General features: G+C 34.2%; 1 protein-coding gene and 1 non-coding gene across 3 annotated transcripts in view; one reads left to right on the top strand and one right to left on the bottom strand.

Annotated features, from left to right (window-relative positions):
* Window positions 1-17,033, bottom strand: part of HYCC1 (hyccin PI4KA lipid kinase complex subunit 1) — a 69,565-nt gene that overhangs the window by 24,775 nt on the left and 27,757 nt on the right. For both annotated transcript variants that reach the window (XM_064380547.1, XM_064380546.1), the window contains exons 3-7: window positions 16,697-16,798; window positions 9,995-10,174; window positions 9,077-9,157; window positions 8,425-8,540; window positions 7,944-8,039 (exon numbers count right to left, since the gene is read on the bottom strand). In XM_064380547.1, coding sequence (XP_064236617.1) covers window positions 7,944-8,039; window positions 8,425-8,540; window positions 9,077-9,157; window positions 9,995-10,174; window positions 16,697-16,798 — 575 coding nt within the window. The remainder of the gene's footprint in view (window positions 1-7,943; window positions 8,040-8,424; window positions 8,541-9,076; window positions 9,158-9,994; window positions 10,175-16,696; window positions 16,799-17,033) is intronic.
* Window positions 6,850-6,956, top strand: LOC135276559 (U6 spliceosomal RNA). The gene has a single exon (XR_010344119.1). It is a non-coding gene; the product is annotated as a U6 spliceosomal RNA (small nuclear RNA).

Here is a 17,033-nt window from a genome sequence, read left to right as displayed (position 1 = left end):
TGTATACCTATGTAATAACCTGCAAGTTCAGCACATGTATCCCAGAACCTAAAGTAAAATAAAGATTTTTAAAAAGGACATGGAAACTAAAAAAAAGAAAAAGAAAAGAAAAGAAAAAGAAAGAAATATTTATTTATTATTAGTTTTTTAGAGTCAAGGTCTTGCTTTGTTGCCTAGGCTGGAGTACAATGGCATGTTCATGACTCACTGCAGCCTTGAACTCCTGGGTGCCAGCAATCCTCCCATCTCAGCCTCCTGAGTACAAGTGCACGTCACTACACCTAGCTGTTTTCTAAAAAAAATTTTTTTGAGATGGGGGTCTTGCTATGTTGTCTAAGCTGGTCTTGAACTCCCAACCTCATATGATCCTCCCACCTCAGCCTCCCAATCGCTGGGATTACAGGCATGAGGTATCACACTCAGTTCCAGAAATATTTAATAGTGAGGAATATTTAAGAAATACTAAAGTTAGGGAGTATTTACTATAATAAAAAGGAAACAACTTAAGAGTCCAACATAGGAGACCAATTATATTAATCATTCAGAGAATAGTTTAGAAATTAAACATAATATTTGAAAATTTATTTAAATGACAGGGAGAAAAACTGTACAAAACAGATGCAGCATAATCCCATTTTGCAATAAACAAATAGACGTATAGTATGTATCACTGCAAAAAGAAGATTAAAATGTCATAGTTATCTCTAATCTGTAGGATTATAAATCAATTTTCTTCTTTATATTTACATGTTTTTTTTTTAACTTCCTATGACGAATATGCACTGTTTTTTTGTTTGTTTTGTTTTTGTTTCTTGAGACAAGAGTTTTCCTCTTGTTGCCCAGGATGGAGTGCAGTGGTACAATCTTGGTTGACTGCCACCTCTGCCTCCCAGGTTCAAGCAATTCTCCTGCCTCAGCTTCCCAGGTAACTGGGACTACAGGACCGCACCACCATGCCCAGTTGATTTTTTTGTATTTAGTAGAGATGGGGTTTCACCATGTTGGTCAGCATGCACTGTTTTTAAAATAAACAGTAAGGTTCTATTTTTAATAATAAATTTACTAGAAAATACATGCTTTCACATAATATTCATGCTTGATATTATATGAGCTTTACTTAATATAGTACTAGCCAACAGACTGTAATTGTTTAGTCACTCTTCCCCTATACTTACTACCTAGAACTTAGTATTTCCTCTACTCAATGAATCTAAGCCTTTACTTTAAGATGTCCCAGGATGCCACAGACCATTTCAAAAATATTCCCCAAGAATGTCATTAATTCAGAGCAACTTTTAAAAATAAACATAAATTCATTTGATATTAGAGGATCTCAAAACTTTTTAGAACCAAGAGTAATAAGTAAACAGGGAAACAGAAAAATGAGCTACAAGTGAAATAAAACAAACTCAAGTTTTGTTTGAATTTACAAAAATGTATGCCTAAACTAGAATAGAGACTCCTCTTACTCTTATTAACTAAAATAAAAAATTTTACTTTCTTATACCTTAAAATTTTATGACAGAGATGGCTGTATGGTTGTAAATAGTAAAGAACCAATGGATAAAAGAAATTTTCAATTAATTCATTCTGTAAATACTTATTAAAGATTGATATCGTGTCAGACTCTAGAGATATAAATGATGAATGTAGCTCCCACAGGGACTCACAATCTAATTATGGAGACTGTGTAGTAAGGAAATATTTTCAATGAACAAGTTCAAGAGATGGTAAAGGAGAGAGTGGCAAACTCAGATGGAAGAAATGGAGGGTCAGAGAAGACTTCTCAGAAAAGAGATTCATTTGAATTGAATCTTGAAGAAAAATGATATTTTTCCAAGTGGAAAACACAGAAAAGTTCAAAGGCAGAGGTGGGATGAAACAGCATGACATGGAGGAGACTGGGGACATTTTAGCAGGATAGAGGGTTAGGACACTAGAAAATACTAGAGAAGCTCATCACATCATGGAGCCAAATCATGAGCATCTTATAACCTGCTAGGTTTTACTATGTAGACACTGGGAAGCAACTAAAGATTTTTTTGTTTTATTTTAAGCAAGGGAATACCAAAATCAGATTGGTCTTCTGATAACATTGCTCTGGCTATATTGGTGGGTAAAAGGAGGAAGGGTAGGTTTGGAGTTGTATCTAGGAAGTATAAAGAGGGTGAGGCCAAAGAAATAAGAAGAGTGGATAATTATTTCCACATTTAGTTTGCATAGCTTGCTACATGGTGGTATCATTAACTAGTTAGGACAAATAAGAATACTGGAATATGCTGTTTCAAATATGTTGATTTTTAAGTATGTGGTATATCATCAATTTTGTCTGCCATGATACCATCCCTGTCTTCACTTAAAAGCACTGCCATCCCTCTTCCCTTTAGGAACTAGTCTTTCCCTATATAGTAATTTATATAGTCATTCTTAGAATAAAAATAAACTTTTGAGATTGTTAATATAGTCTGAGTTACAAACCACACAATAATTAGAAGACCCACTCCAGTGAGTTTATATATCCATGATAGACCAGAACCAAAACTAGAAAAGAAAGGTTAATTATTATTATCAGATCTTCAGATCATCAGGCTAGCGAGTAGAAACTTGGCTGAAAAGGGGAAACAAGCCAGGCATGGTGGCTCACCCCTGTAATCCCAGCACTTTGGGAGGCTGAGGCAGGCAGATTGCCTGAGCTCAAGAGTTTGAGACCCACCTGGGCAACACAGCGAACCCCTGTCTCTACTAAAAATACAAATAATTAGCTGGGCATGGTGGCATGTGCCTGTAGTCCCAGCTACTCAGGAGGCTGAGGCACAAGAACTGCTTGAGCCTGGGAAGCGGAGGTTACAGTGAGCAGAGATCATGCTGCTGTACTCCAGCCTGGGCAACAGAGTGAGACCCCATCTCAAAAAAAAAGGGTGGGGACAGAGAGAAGTAGAGACAAAAAGTCCAGGAGAATAGAAAAAGGGGAAGGGAGAAAAGAGAAAGAGGAAGAATTGCCTGAATAGTAGTGAGCACTTTTCTGTCCTGCTTGTTCTGCTCTTTGAAATTAAGAGCTTAATAAAGGCTGCATCTCCTGTATGTTTCTCAAGTGAAGATCACACACAAAAATTGTGCTCACATAGTTGGAGGAAAGATTATTTTAATTGGGTTGTGAAGGATGGACAATATTTAGATATTGAGAAAAAGAAGTTTCCAAATAAAATAACAAGCAATTGAAAAATGTGCCATAGGTTCTTTCAATCAGAGATGACATAATATCAGATATGTTCTAGAATTGTTGGTACAGTCATAGCAAACAGGTGAGGAAAAAAAAGAAAGCAATGCCTTATGTGCATCCATAGTGAATGTGTGTACTCACTAATGGGGTGCAATAATATGCCAGCTGTCATTTACTAAATGACAACAAAGTGGCTGACGCTGCCATTAAGTGCTTTATATTTATATAAATTTTATTAGTCAGGAGCAAAATGGCTTACTCGTAACAAAGCTGCCCTTAAATGACAGAAAACAAGCTGTTTAGGAGGTGAGAAAAATTGACCTAGAAGTGAGGAGAGGGGCAGGGATTCATCATAGGTACACATAAACAAATACATTGATCAGGAACTCATAGCTATCCACATCCAAGTTCGTCAGTTAGATGACTCACTAGCTAAACAAAATCAGAGCCATCCTTTAGACAATGGGAGAGAATTCAACTTAATAGCTGAGCATAGTTTCATTCTTAATATTTATATTCCACATCAAAAAAGAAGATATGCCATTTGTTAAACAGCCTTGTATTAAGAGATTCCAACAGAAAGCAAGCTTTTCCTCAGACTTGGAGGACTCTGCACTCCAGCCTGGGCAACAGAGCGAGACCCCATCTCAAAAAAAAAAAAAGTGGGGGTAGGGGAGGCAGACATAAGTGGAGACAAAAAGTCCAGAACAGAAAAAGGGGAAGGGAGAAAAGAGAAAGTGGAAGAACTGCCTGAATAGTATTGTCCTGCTTGTTCTGTTCTTCGAAATTAAGAGCTTAATAAAGGCTGCATCTCCTGTTGAGTTTCTCAAGTGAAGATCACACACAAAACTTGTGCTCACATAGTTGGAGCAAAGATTATTTTAATTGGGTTGTGAAGGATGGACAATATTTAGATACTGGCAAAAAAAGTTTCCAAATAAAATAACAAGCAACTGAAAACAGCCGCATATTAAGAGAGATGTCCAACAGAAAAAAATCATTTCCTCAAACTTAGAGGACTCTGGTATATACCAGCAAAACTTATTTGTAGCATTGGTGATTATATTTCTTTTCATAGTACCATATATGTTCAGTACTAGCAGAGAATAAAAGCTTCTTGACTATAACTGATTCAGTTTAGCTCTTGCTTACAGTCAGATCTCTTCTTCAAGTGGTTCACACACACTATGTAGGAAGAAAACAGGCTATCAAGCTGGCCATCAATCAGTCTGAATCAGGAAGGCAAAGCTTATAGCAACTGAACAGATTTTTGCTCAGTAGAATGGATTTGTGTGAGCATAGGTGGAGGATGGGAAGTGTTTAAGATTGTTTTAATTATTTTCATAAATCATTATAATCAAAAAATTTTAAAAAGAATGAAACACATTTGTCACTGAATCTAGTTCATATATCCCATGAACTTTTTCTGGTGTATCCTTTCTCCTAAATGATCCAGTCAATCATTTTGGTATAATAATCAACCAAATTAAGCAGCAATCTAAATTAACTGTCACATGGCAAACAGGATTAGATGAGCCATATAACAGTACGATCACTTTTACCTTCAGGAAGACCTGCGTTATTGCTAAGATCATCAGGGAGCTCTTGTACTTTAAACAGTATAACCGTTTCTAACTTACTTATCACCAGAGTTCTGTAACCAATTTTCTTTCCATAGATATGAACTAGGCTTAGTTTGATTAGCAGAAGTGTTTCCTAATTGTTTTCTATTCATCTTAAAAATTTATAAAACCTCCTAATTAGAATATCTGATAAATGATTAAGAAAGCCAGTAGTTAAGAGAAATAAATAAGTGGATTTTAACATTGAGGACACAGTTAATAGGAAATCTGAAATGAAAATTTAAAAAACATAAATAACTAAAAATGACAGGAACGATACATTTGATAGAGTTCCTCTTATATAATACATTGTGGCTTAAAAGTTAGCATATTTAAATAGCTTAAGTCTTTTATATTACTTAGATCTTTTCCCCCACTCGTTTTTTTTTTTACAGCTGGTGGACATTTATATGAAATTAATTTCTCTTGTGACATAGATTAATCTATTTCTACCAAAATCTTCCTTGGCCAATATCGTGTAGTTTTAAAATAATCTATGTTTCTCTTTATGTTTAAAGCCAGTTTTTACTTGAGTTCTTTGTTGAAGAATTTTTCAGCTCCCTGGTCAGGCAAAATTGGTATATTAGCAATTTCCTACCCATAATGTAAAAGTAATTATATTAGAATGTTCTACATTACAGTTAGACAGGACAAAAATCAGTGGCACATATTCTTTTCTAACTTTTCCATCAGTAGTTTCAGGAAAATGTCAAGAGTGGTTGGGAATTGTATTAGAATATCTAAGGAGCTTCAAAAAATACATTTATATATAACACATAAAAATATAAATATATACATATACATATAGGCATTCCTGGATCCTATTATCTAAGACACTGCTTCAGTGTGTTCTAAATTCTAGAGGTGAAAATTGCTGCATTGTTACGCCTTAAACCAGTATTTCTGAATGTTGGTCCTTATACCCATTTTAGTCAATAACAGAGTTTTCACTAGACCACAGTGAAAAGCAAGGAAAGCTAAACATCACATTTTTAATTTATAAATTATTTTCCTTCTCTTCCACCCTCCCACCTTTTGGATATTAAAATAGTCTCCCTTTTGTTAAATAATGTTGATGGTAGATATTTATAATATAATGACTTGGCAAAATAAAAAGCTGGCAACGCTTATGTAAATAACCCAGCTGTTCCACCTTTTTTGAGATTTTACAGATCTGTGAAATTCAAGTCTGGACATTTCTGTCTTTAAATAATTTAAAGCAAAACACGTCTTAGAAAGACTTAGCAAGTGGGAGAGATGGCCCATTGGTATCATCTTTTAAGGTTAGGAAATGTAATTATGCTCTAATTTGGAAATCATCTGAAAGACTTCACTTCTTTATCTTCTCTATCAAGCCCTTTGTCTTGTTAATGCTCTTCCTCTGCTGGTTCTACATGGCCTTCTATCCTACTCAGCATCAAGTTCTGATTTTTTATTTATTTTGTTTTCATTTGATTTCTAAGTATTGCTCAATAATCCCTCCCCCTGTGATATGGTTTAGCTGTGTCCCCACTCAGATCCATTCTTGAATTGTAGCTCCCATAATCCCCACATGTCGTGGGAGGGACCCAGTGAGAGGTAATTGAATCATGGGGTCAGGTTTTCCCATGTTGTTCTCCTGATAGAAAATAAGTCTCATGAGAGCTGATGGTTTTATGAAGGGGAGTTCCCCTGCATATGCTCTCTTGCCTCCTGCCATGTAAGACGTGCTTCTCCTTTACTTTCCGCCATGATTGTGAGGCTCCCTAGCCATGTGGAACTGAGTCCATTAAACATCTTTTTCTTTATAAATTACCTAGTCTCAGGTATTTCTTCATAGCAGTATGAAAATGAACTAATATACTCAGGATAAGTTGCATTTTCTAAATAAATTCCTCAAATAAAAATTATTCCACAAGTTCCTTATTGTATAATATCTCTTATTTACTTGAATTTTTCTGGGCAATAATCTCTGTCATGTTTGTTTGTTTTCTCTCAGATTTTTTTTTTAAAAAAAAGTAACAATCTGTGCTCACTTTGGCAGCACATACACTAAAATTGGAACGATACAGAGAAGATTAGCATGGCCCCTGCACAAGGATGACATGCAAATTCATGAAGTGTTCCATTTTGTTTTTTTTACTTAAAAGAAAGTAACAATCACATTATCAAAAATTTAGAAAAAATTCAGAAAATCACAAAATAATCATAAAGGTGAAAAATTAAAATAAACCATAATTCCACCAACTAGAGATAATCATTGTTAATATTCCGGTCATATTCAACCAATCAGGAAATCATACCATATACACTATCATTAACTACTCTTTTAAATCAGGATTTTAAAGATGTGAATAGACTACACTCAAGGATATAATTTATTTTATAACCCCTTGGCTCAATTTACTTTTAACAAGAAAAGTTTAAGAACCAGTATCTCTTACTTATTTCTTAGCTCCAAATTAGAGCAGAGTATAAATAAATAAATAAATAAATGCAAACAAAAAGCCAACCACATGCTAAAACTTGAAAGGTCATAACAGCTCTATCCTTTAGCTATACAGTATAATCCTTTTCTGGTTAAATATTCCATTTAAATGTTATTCAGTTTTACGTTCTTTATCATGTTTTTGTTTTTGCTCTTTGTTTTTGAGATAGAGTCTTGCTCTGTTGCCCAGACTGGAGTGCAGTGCTGCAATCACAGCTCACTGTAGCCTCAACCTCCTGGGCTCAAGCAATCCTCCCACCTCAGCCTCCCAAGTAGCTGGGACTACAGGTGTGCACCACCACGCCCGGCCGATTTTTTAAAACTTTTTATAGAGATGGGGGTCTTGCTATGTTGCCCAGGATGGTCTTTAGCACCTGGGCTCATATGATACTCCCACTTCAGCTTCTCAAAGTGCTGGAATTACAGACATGAGCCATTGCATCTGGCCCTTTATCATGTTTTTTGTGACTATCAATTATAGGGAACTTTCCATGTGTTGAGTAGGCTGAGGTTTACATTAACTTATTGTTTTAAACAAATGATTATACAAAACAAAGATAACTTAGGTATGCGCCAGACTAGCAATCCTAGATTCATAAATTTCAATATTAGAAACACTCGAATTTTACTTTACCTTGAACAAATTTGACACAGTGACTGAAGAGAAACACTGGGCATATAGGTTAAGGCAGCATTGTAACACAACAAAAGGAATGTCAACACTTCAAACCTAAAGACAAACAAAAAGAATATTAACAAATCCCTAGAATTCTAAGAAGTCAACTATAAAAGGGGAGATGGCACTCCTTGGGGAGAGATATAATGTTACAGAACAGATGTGCATAGTATAAGCACACCAATAATGAAAAACTACAAGGAAAAAAGACTTTCCAAGTAACAGCCATATGAAACTTGTCATTAAAATTCAATGTTCCAGCTGACATCTGAAGCACAGTACAGTGACAAATCTAGATCTGTTTTTTTCTTGTATAAAATGACTCAATACTCAAATAAATTGTCACACACAACTCATTAAACATTATTTATAAGTATACTGAAATAATTTTCTTAAAAAATTAGTGTAGTAAATAAGAAGGTTTATCCCCACAGCATACCTATTCTGTGCTGTCAGCATCTCCCTTTGAGGATGAGGTCCACTGTACACAACTTTTGACAAACCGTGCTGGGATAGAGCACTCTCGGTCAGAGCCATGGACCCAATGCTGGAAGGCTAGAGAAAAGACATTAGAATAAAGAAAAAAAAAAGCTATTCTGTCGAAAAGGTGATACTTAGAATATATATACCACTAAAATAGCTACCATGAAGAACATCATGTATCTTAAACATATTTAGGCTGTGTACAAATTTTTCTGCTCAAAGATTTAATAAATAATTTAAAAACAAACCAAAAATGAGAAATAAAAATTAGTTTAATTTCAAAAATTCTGCCATGAAATACACAGTTGCCACAAACACACACACATAAACATATGCACACAGACACACACAAGTAGCCATCCATCAGGAGGAGTGAAAAATATTTCAAAAAGAATACTTTCAGTACATCTCTTATTATCAGATTTCAGTTTGACGTTCAATTATTTTGTTTCTAATCTCAATTTGGAAACAGTAAATACTTTGTGAGTGTTTATACTTTTGAAGGTACTAATAAATTGATCAATTTTTTTCCTAAATAACTGGACTATAACTTGTGGCAATATCAAAACTTAGGGTCAACAAACTTACTATGACAAAATGTCACTTACTTCATGATATACAGATGGTTTGGATAAAGATGGAATTGTAAAACTCAATACTTTGCTATGTCCCTGTTTGTCAACTATTTCCTATAGAAGTGAAAGAAAATAGATTAAAATACATATTTTTACATATGAATTTACAAACTAAATTTAAGTAGTCTAAAAAAATTTTTTTAAAGACCTGAATGGAAATAAATTTTAAGTTAATTAAAATCTTAAACCATGATAATCCATTATTATTCATAATACCAGTAGTTAAACTGTGTCTCCTTCCACTTAAAAAATATATGTAACATAATATTCAGGATGGCTGAGATACAGATTTAGTGTCTTAATAATCCTGGAATTTCCTCATATAACAAGTTATATTTGCTATGATCATTTAAATATAAAATATGTAAAGAAAATGACCTTACATTTCTTTTGCATTTTGAAAGGTACAAAACTTAAGTATCTAGAATGCCATACTAATTAATATACAAACTCTATAGTAATGCAAGCTGTATGTTAAAACAATGTTGTACACTCTGGAGACAGTCTAGATTTTATTCAACTATGATTGGTGAATATCAGAGTAGATCTTTTCTCCCAAACTTTTTGTGAGGGTCAGAAACAGATCATTTATAGGCAATGGACTTTAAGTTTATAAAATTTAAAATGCAACACTGATATTTTCAGATATCTCTATAAAAGAAATGAAATGGTCTGATTTTCAACCTTCAATCAATCCATAAGTATAGTACATAATTACATGTATGCTTGTATGTCTCCCAACCCCCAGAAAGTTATATTTGGAAGAATGAGCTATGAGTCACTTGATATATGAAAAAAACAAACATTAGCTTTACTAAAATGAAAAGCAGTTGCACAGGTTATATATTTGATTTGTCAAAAAAGATTCTGTTAACTCCACTAAATACAAACCAAATTGTAAACCCCTAGAAGAAGAGCTTCAATGCATCCACTGCTATGCACATTTCTGCTGGCCGAAACTGCAAGATAGCACCAAATCAGTTCTGGGAGAAACTGCAGCGTAAATCGAAGCAACTGCTCCTCTCCACTGCGATAGAATTCAAACAGCTGGTGACAGACAGGTTCTAGCAACTGGAAGAAAGACAAAATGTTAATTCAAGAACTGGACTGTATTTGAATGGAACTACTACATGAAATATAAAAAGTTTTCTCAGATTGGTAAAAATTCTTAAAATAGCTAAGTTGTGGAAGTTTCTTCTTAAAATATCCTTTCTTCCTGGTAAAATACATGTCAATATATAAAGGATTGACTATGGGGTTGAAGAAATTGAAATGGGAATCCTGGGTATTTACTGTCCTATCTCCCTCCTAAGTTTATAATTAGGCAGCATCTGACAGCAATGATTGGTGTGTAAGGGGGCTACATAACTACAGACGCCCCTAGATTTAGATCCCTATTGTAACTATGACTAATTGCCCCTGGATAATCTAAACAATGCTGTAATTTTATTTTAAACATAATTTGGAGTCACCTATAACCTTTTTCTCTCCGACCGCACTCTCAACATTATCCAGTTAATGAGCTGAGTATATCTTTATAATGGGCTTTAAAAAATCAGACAGGCAAGGTAAGACCCTCTTATAGGTTAAGTATTGTCTTAAAGTATACATAATGATCACACACAGTCATAATCAAATATGTTAAGAGATTCACAAGGTACTGTTCACAAGATACTGATTTTTCAAGCAAATTATCAGGCTATTTATTATATATATCCAATGAACTATACTTCACTAAGGCAATAAATTTAAATAAATTTACTAAACAGCTTTTCTACTACCAGTTTTGATTTCAAGTAAGTGAAATATGTAAACTGAATATAATTTAAAGACAATATTGTTTATAAAAGGTATAACAAAAAGTTATACTTCAATAAACATTGACTAAGTCAAACTAACTAGTCTTTCCTATTGAAAAATTACCTAACTCTGACAGTTAAACTTCTTGTTTTTTTTTTGAGTCGGAATTTCGCTCTTGTTACCCAGGCTGGAGTGCAATGGCGGGATCTCGGCTCACTACAACCTCCACCTCCTGGGTTCAAGCAATTCTCCTGCCTCAGCCTCCCAAGTAGCTGGGACTACAGGCGCACGCCACCATGCCCAGCTAATTTTTTTTGTATTTTTAGTAGAGACGGGGTTTCACCATGTTAACCAGGATGGTCTCGATCTCTTGACCTCGTGATCCACCCGCCCTGGCCTCCCAAAGTGCTGGGATTATATGCGTGAGCCACCGCATCTGGCCGACAGTTAAAATTCTAAAAGGAATCTTTCCATTCTTGAATGGTCTTTAGAGGGCAACAGATGTCCAATGAGGTCATGAAAGGATAACAGAAAAACAGGGGCAAGTGGCAAAGTCATCCCATTCATAGATAGCAAAAAAAGTTTTTAGTGTAGGAAATTTGGAAGAATGGGGTTAGAGGTGGCTGGAAGAAAGAAAGACTGGTCAGGGATGTTTAGCTTTCAGGGTGGAATTGTTAAAATTTTCTTTGTGGACCTGCATCAATAATCTTGAATTGGGGCATAACATCGCTCATCTCTAAATCCCTCAGAAAGCTAAATCAATTGAGATGGTTTATTGCAAAATTATGAAATCTTATTTGGAAATTTATTCAAGACAGTTTGTATGAACATATAATTTTCATGAAAACATACTCAAAAGGCTTTGTAACCCATTTAAAATCCAAAATTTAGTGTTTTTGCCATGTGAAAGTACAACTTAATGAAGACAGATTCAAAGGGGAGGTAGAAATACATTGCAACAAGATTAGATGAAATTATGCATTTGACATTAATACAGATAAATATCAGTATCTGTGTAGTGCATCACAGACTGCAAAGTACTTTCACATAGATAAATCCATTAAATTCCCACAACACTGTAAGGTAAAATATCATTATCCACACTTTCCACAGAAGGAAACTGAGACAAAAAGGCTATCCACTATGACCAAAATCACATGGCTCACAAAGGTCACACCTGGAGCCAGATATTTTGACTTCTTTACTAACATACCTGAAAAGTGTCAGGAAAGAATAAAATGATATAAAGTATGGGAAATACGGACAGTGTTTGACATACCTAACTTGACTATATTTGAAGCAAGCAAAGGAGCATTAGAACCTGCTGTGTTCCTAGTGTCTGGGTTGCATTTTTCAGTGTATTTTTTCTCATAGAAACCGTGTCATTTATGGTGGTTAGGTCTTACAGTACTATTAAGAGAGACTGTACCTCAAGTATATTTACATGTGTTAAATGGGCTTTTATAGGTTTAATGAGAACCTAGTCACCATATGTCATCTCTCCATTGTAAAATATATTCTGAGTTCTAAACAACTTAGCTGCAAATGGATTTTTACAACGGTCCATTCATAAGTAAGAAGTCTGTAACCTAAGAGAGATTTCTAGTGGTAATAGGCATATGACTCAAAAATGCTCTTTAGTGACTAAGTAAGGAAAACGTTCTTTAATGACTAAGCAGGAAAAGAGTCAAGTTTGGGTAAACTGAGAAGGAAAATCTTCCAAGATTTTTTGTGTTGAACAATTACTGAGGAATATGGGTAGGAAAGGGATACGGGAAAGCTGGAGAACACTACTATTCAGGAACCAGCAGCTCCTGGTACCTGATCTCTCCCCTCTCTGGACTCCCGACTCCTAGAACTCCAAGGAGACTTTATGTGGGTCTTTCAAAAAACAGCTGATTTCATAACACACAAGCAGTATTAACTTCTACTCATATGCCTGTCTCAAAGTTATAGTCAACTAAAAGCGCCATTTAAGCCAACTGCACTGTACCCATATAAACTGCCTCTTTATAAGTTTCTTGAACATATCACATGTATCTATCCCAGGGCCTTTCCACCTACAGTTCCCTCTCCTGGAAGGCTCTTGCCCCTGATTCCACCCCAACCCCTAATTCATTTGGATCTTGATTCAATCACCAATTTCCTCTGTCCCAACACATATTTCCCTTACTTCATTTTATTTATCCTTATAGCTTTATCACTAACTGATATAGTATTATATGTTTAGATATTTGTTTAATGTCTATCTCACTAACTAGAAAACAAGTTTTAATCTACAACATCAAGAATTTAGTCTATTTTGTTCTCATAATTCCTAAGTGGTTCCTGACAGATTATGTGTTTAATAAATATTTATTAAATGAATAAAACTGAATAATGAAAAAGTATTACTAGTAAAGTTTAAATGCCAAATTTGCTGAACTTCAAATAACATCAAAAACAATGTCTCAAATTTCTAAAATTCTGGAAAACAATAATATCAACTTGTTAGAAATATTTTCAAATTAAGACACAAAATATTCTAAACAGCAAAAAGGAGGTTACAATGTTAAAACAGATTACACTGTTATATTTTAGAAGACCTTCCAAACATATTTGAAAGAGTGAGTGGTTTTTTTAAGAATGCAGAACACACACTGTCTTCTCCACATCAATCAGAATAAAAGCATGAAACAAACTAACATGCAAGACCAAACCAGTGCTTCTGAAACTGTGGTCTGAGGATCATTCACAAACTGTTACCAGTCTCCAACAATATAAACGTAGAAATTGAGAGGAAACATTTAGAAAATTTTATAGCACTTAAAGTGCAATAAAATATATATTAAAAAAAAAAAAATTTTGGCCGGGTGTGGTGGCTCACACCTGTAATCCAAGCACTTTGAAGGCCAAGGCAGGCAGATCACCTGAGGTCAGGAGTTCAAGACCAGCCTGACCAACATGGTGAAACCCCGTCTTTACAAAAAAAAAAAATTTATGGCACTTAATATTGTTGCAACATCCAAGTGAGTGATCAGCAGATAGATTTATCAAAGTATACATCGGTTAGGAAATACCAAATTTGTATGGTGCCTCACATGTGGTGTGAGTTGCATGTTAGTCATGCACTTTAGATACACATATTTGTCTGTGACAGATAATTTTTTTAAAAAACTGGTCCATCACCACTAGTAATTTGAGAAATATTGTACTGAACCATTAGAGCTATATTCACTAGAGTTATCTGAATAAAAGAATTGCTATAAACTAATCTAGTCAATCAGAAATTTATCCTACACTTTCCAAAACAGCCTAATTAAAACATACTTCATCAGAGGAATAATTTTTAATCCTCTCAAAATAATAAATAATAAATGATCAACAAGATTTAATTTGTTAAAAAACATAAAGCACATGGCTATACTTATCCTATTTAGTGAAATAATTCTAAACTAAACATGGAAAACAGCTTTTACCCAAATATTTAAAAAAGTAAAACCATTCAAGAAAACAGCCTACCTGTGCATTTTATACAAATTAAGAAGCTTTGGGGAGAGGGGAGAGATAAGACAAATATGATTGTTCAATTCAGTTATTCCAGTTAAAGTTTGTTGGCTTGTCAATATACTTCCTAATCCTTTCATCACCTAAAATTCATGATATACACTATAGCATAACTAGTAGGAGTGGGCTATTCTACACCCTTGCCAAAAGTGGTTAACTACTCAAATAGCAGAAGATTCTCCCTCATTTTGGTAGTTTCATCCCAGAGATACACAGATCCATATTGGACTGGACTCCAGAGTATGTTACTTTACCACTAAATGTGCTGTTAGAGTCTATCACACCATCCATCAAACTCAAGTACAAAAGGAATTATGTACTTCAGATCCCTCTATTCTTTCATACCTCTTTCCATTCCCCCTGACACTGCACATGTTCAGGTTCTCAACAGCTCCCTCCTAGGCTATTGTCATAGCTTCCTAGTCTTTTTGCATTCCATTTTTTCATTTGTCAGTCTATCCTCCTCATAGCCACCTTCCTAATCCCTCAGTACAAAAACAGTCTAAGCTACTTAAGATGGGATTTGAGGCCCACCATGGTTACGTCCTAAACCTAGCCTTCTAGCTTCAGCTCCTATCACAGCCTTACCCTCTTTTGTTAACTACTGCATTAGCCTATTCACTTTTTTCCAAATGCCGTACCTTTTTATTTTTCATCGTATTTCCAATTTTGTTTTAGTATTTCCAAAACAAAATTGGAAATACGATGAAAAATAAAATAGTATTTCTATAAAATAATCTATAAAATAATCTATACTATAAAATAATCTATACTCCAGATTCTGGTGCTTGTAAATCCTACCATTTATAGTATTTCTACTAATAGTAGAAATGTTATTTATAGATTATTTATTTTATAGTATTTTTCGTATTATATATTTTAGTATTTAGTATTATAGTATAGTATTTTAGTATTTAGCATTTTAGTATTTTTAGTATTTAAAGATTATTTATTTTATAGTAAATAATCTATACTCCAGATTCTGGTGCTTGTAAATCCTACCAGAAATACTATTAATGGTAGGATTTACAAGCACCAGAATCTGGAGTATAGATTATTTTACTATCTTCAAACTAAATGGGCAATGGGGCACAGTGCCTCATGCCTGTAATCCTAGTACTTTGGGAAGCTGAGATGGGTGGATTGCTTGAGCCCAGGAGTTCGAGAACAGCCTGGGCAACATGGCAAAATCCCATAGTCTTTACCAAAAATACAAAAAATAGCCAGGTGTGATGGTGCATGATTAAAGTCCCAGCTACTGGGAGGACTGCAGTGGGGTGGGAGGATTGTTTGAACTCAGGAGGTCAAGACTGCAGTGAGCCATGATCACACCACTGCACTCCAGCCTGGGCAACAAAGTGAGACCCTGTCTTAAAAAAAATAAATATATACATATGTGTGTGTGTGTGTATAAAATACATATATGTGTGTGTGTATATATATACACACATACATATACACATACATATATACACACATATATGTATAATATATGTATTAAATACATATATTATATATGTATTTTATATGTGTGATATATTTATTTAATACATATATTATAAATATTGTATCTATTTAATACATATATAATATATATATTTAATACATATATTACATTATAAATAAATATATACATATATCACACATACAGGTATATAAGTTATAAAATATATATATTTTAGCCATCTGAAGAAAGAAAATACTGTGGGCAAGAGAAAAGACTGGGAAAGGCACTAGCCAGACTAAAGTATTTGCCATTCTTTAAATGCCTTGCATTTTCTGAGGTCTCCATATACTATCCCCACTGCATGAAATATTCTTTTACCTTGCTACCTGGAAAACTTGTGCTTATCTGTAGACTTAATTAAGGATTGCCTTGAAACTATGTGTTTGCTTATTCTCTCCCACTTTCCTCTTTCAGGATAAGGACCAGGTATTACTCAATTTGATTCTCCATTGCCTAGCATAGTTGATGGCTCATAATGAGCACTCAAATACTTGCTGAATGAATAAAATGAAATGTAGCGACCCAGACTTTTCAAAGCTACCTCTAGCACAAGAGATAAAGAGAGAAAATGTTCAGAGATGGCTTTTGGAATATGATAATAAATTATATTTCTTGGCTTGGGGAATGGTACACTAGAGTTCATTTCATTATTGTTCTTTAAACATCATATACATTTTCTTACTCCTTTATATATATTTCACAATAAAAAATTAAAAATCAATCAAGTTAAAAGTACTTACCTCACTTTGTGGCTCCTGGATAACTTTATAGAGAGATGAAACTAAAGAACTCTTGTCTTTCAAATTTGTGGCATAATTTGGTAAAGATGTTTCTGGTAATGTCTAAACAAATTTAAAAAAATACATTTTATTTTTATGAAATGTCCAGAATGGCAAATCCACAGATGCAGAAAGTAGATTAGTTGTTACCAGAGACTGCAGAGGGGAGAGGAAGATTAGGAGTGACTAACAGGTGTAAAGTTTCATTTTGTGGTGATAGAAATATGCTGGAATTAGATACTGGTGTTAGCTGTACAACACTGTGAATATACCAAAAACCAACGCATGTTTACCTTAA

This window comes from Aotus nancymaae, unplaced genomic scaffold (assembly GCF_030222135.1).
Source record: "Aotus nancymaae isolate 86718 unplaced genomic scaffold, 86718_ANA_hifiasm-v0.15.2.pri h1tg000025l, whole genome shotgun sequence".
NCBI lineage: Eukaryota > Metazoa > Chordata > Mammalia > Primates > Aotidae > Aotus > Aotus nancymaae.
Note: the sequence above shows the minus strand (reverse complement) of the source record. Positions and strands in the feature narration are given on the sequence as shown.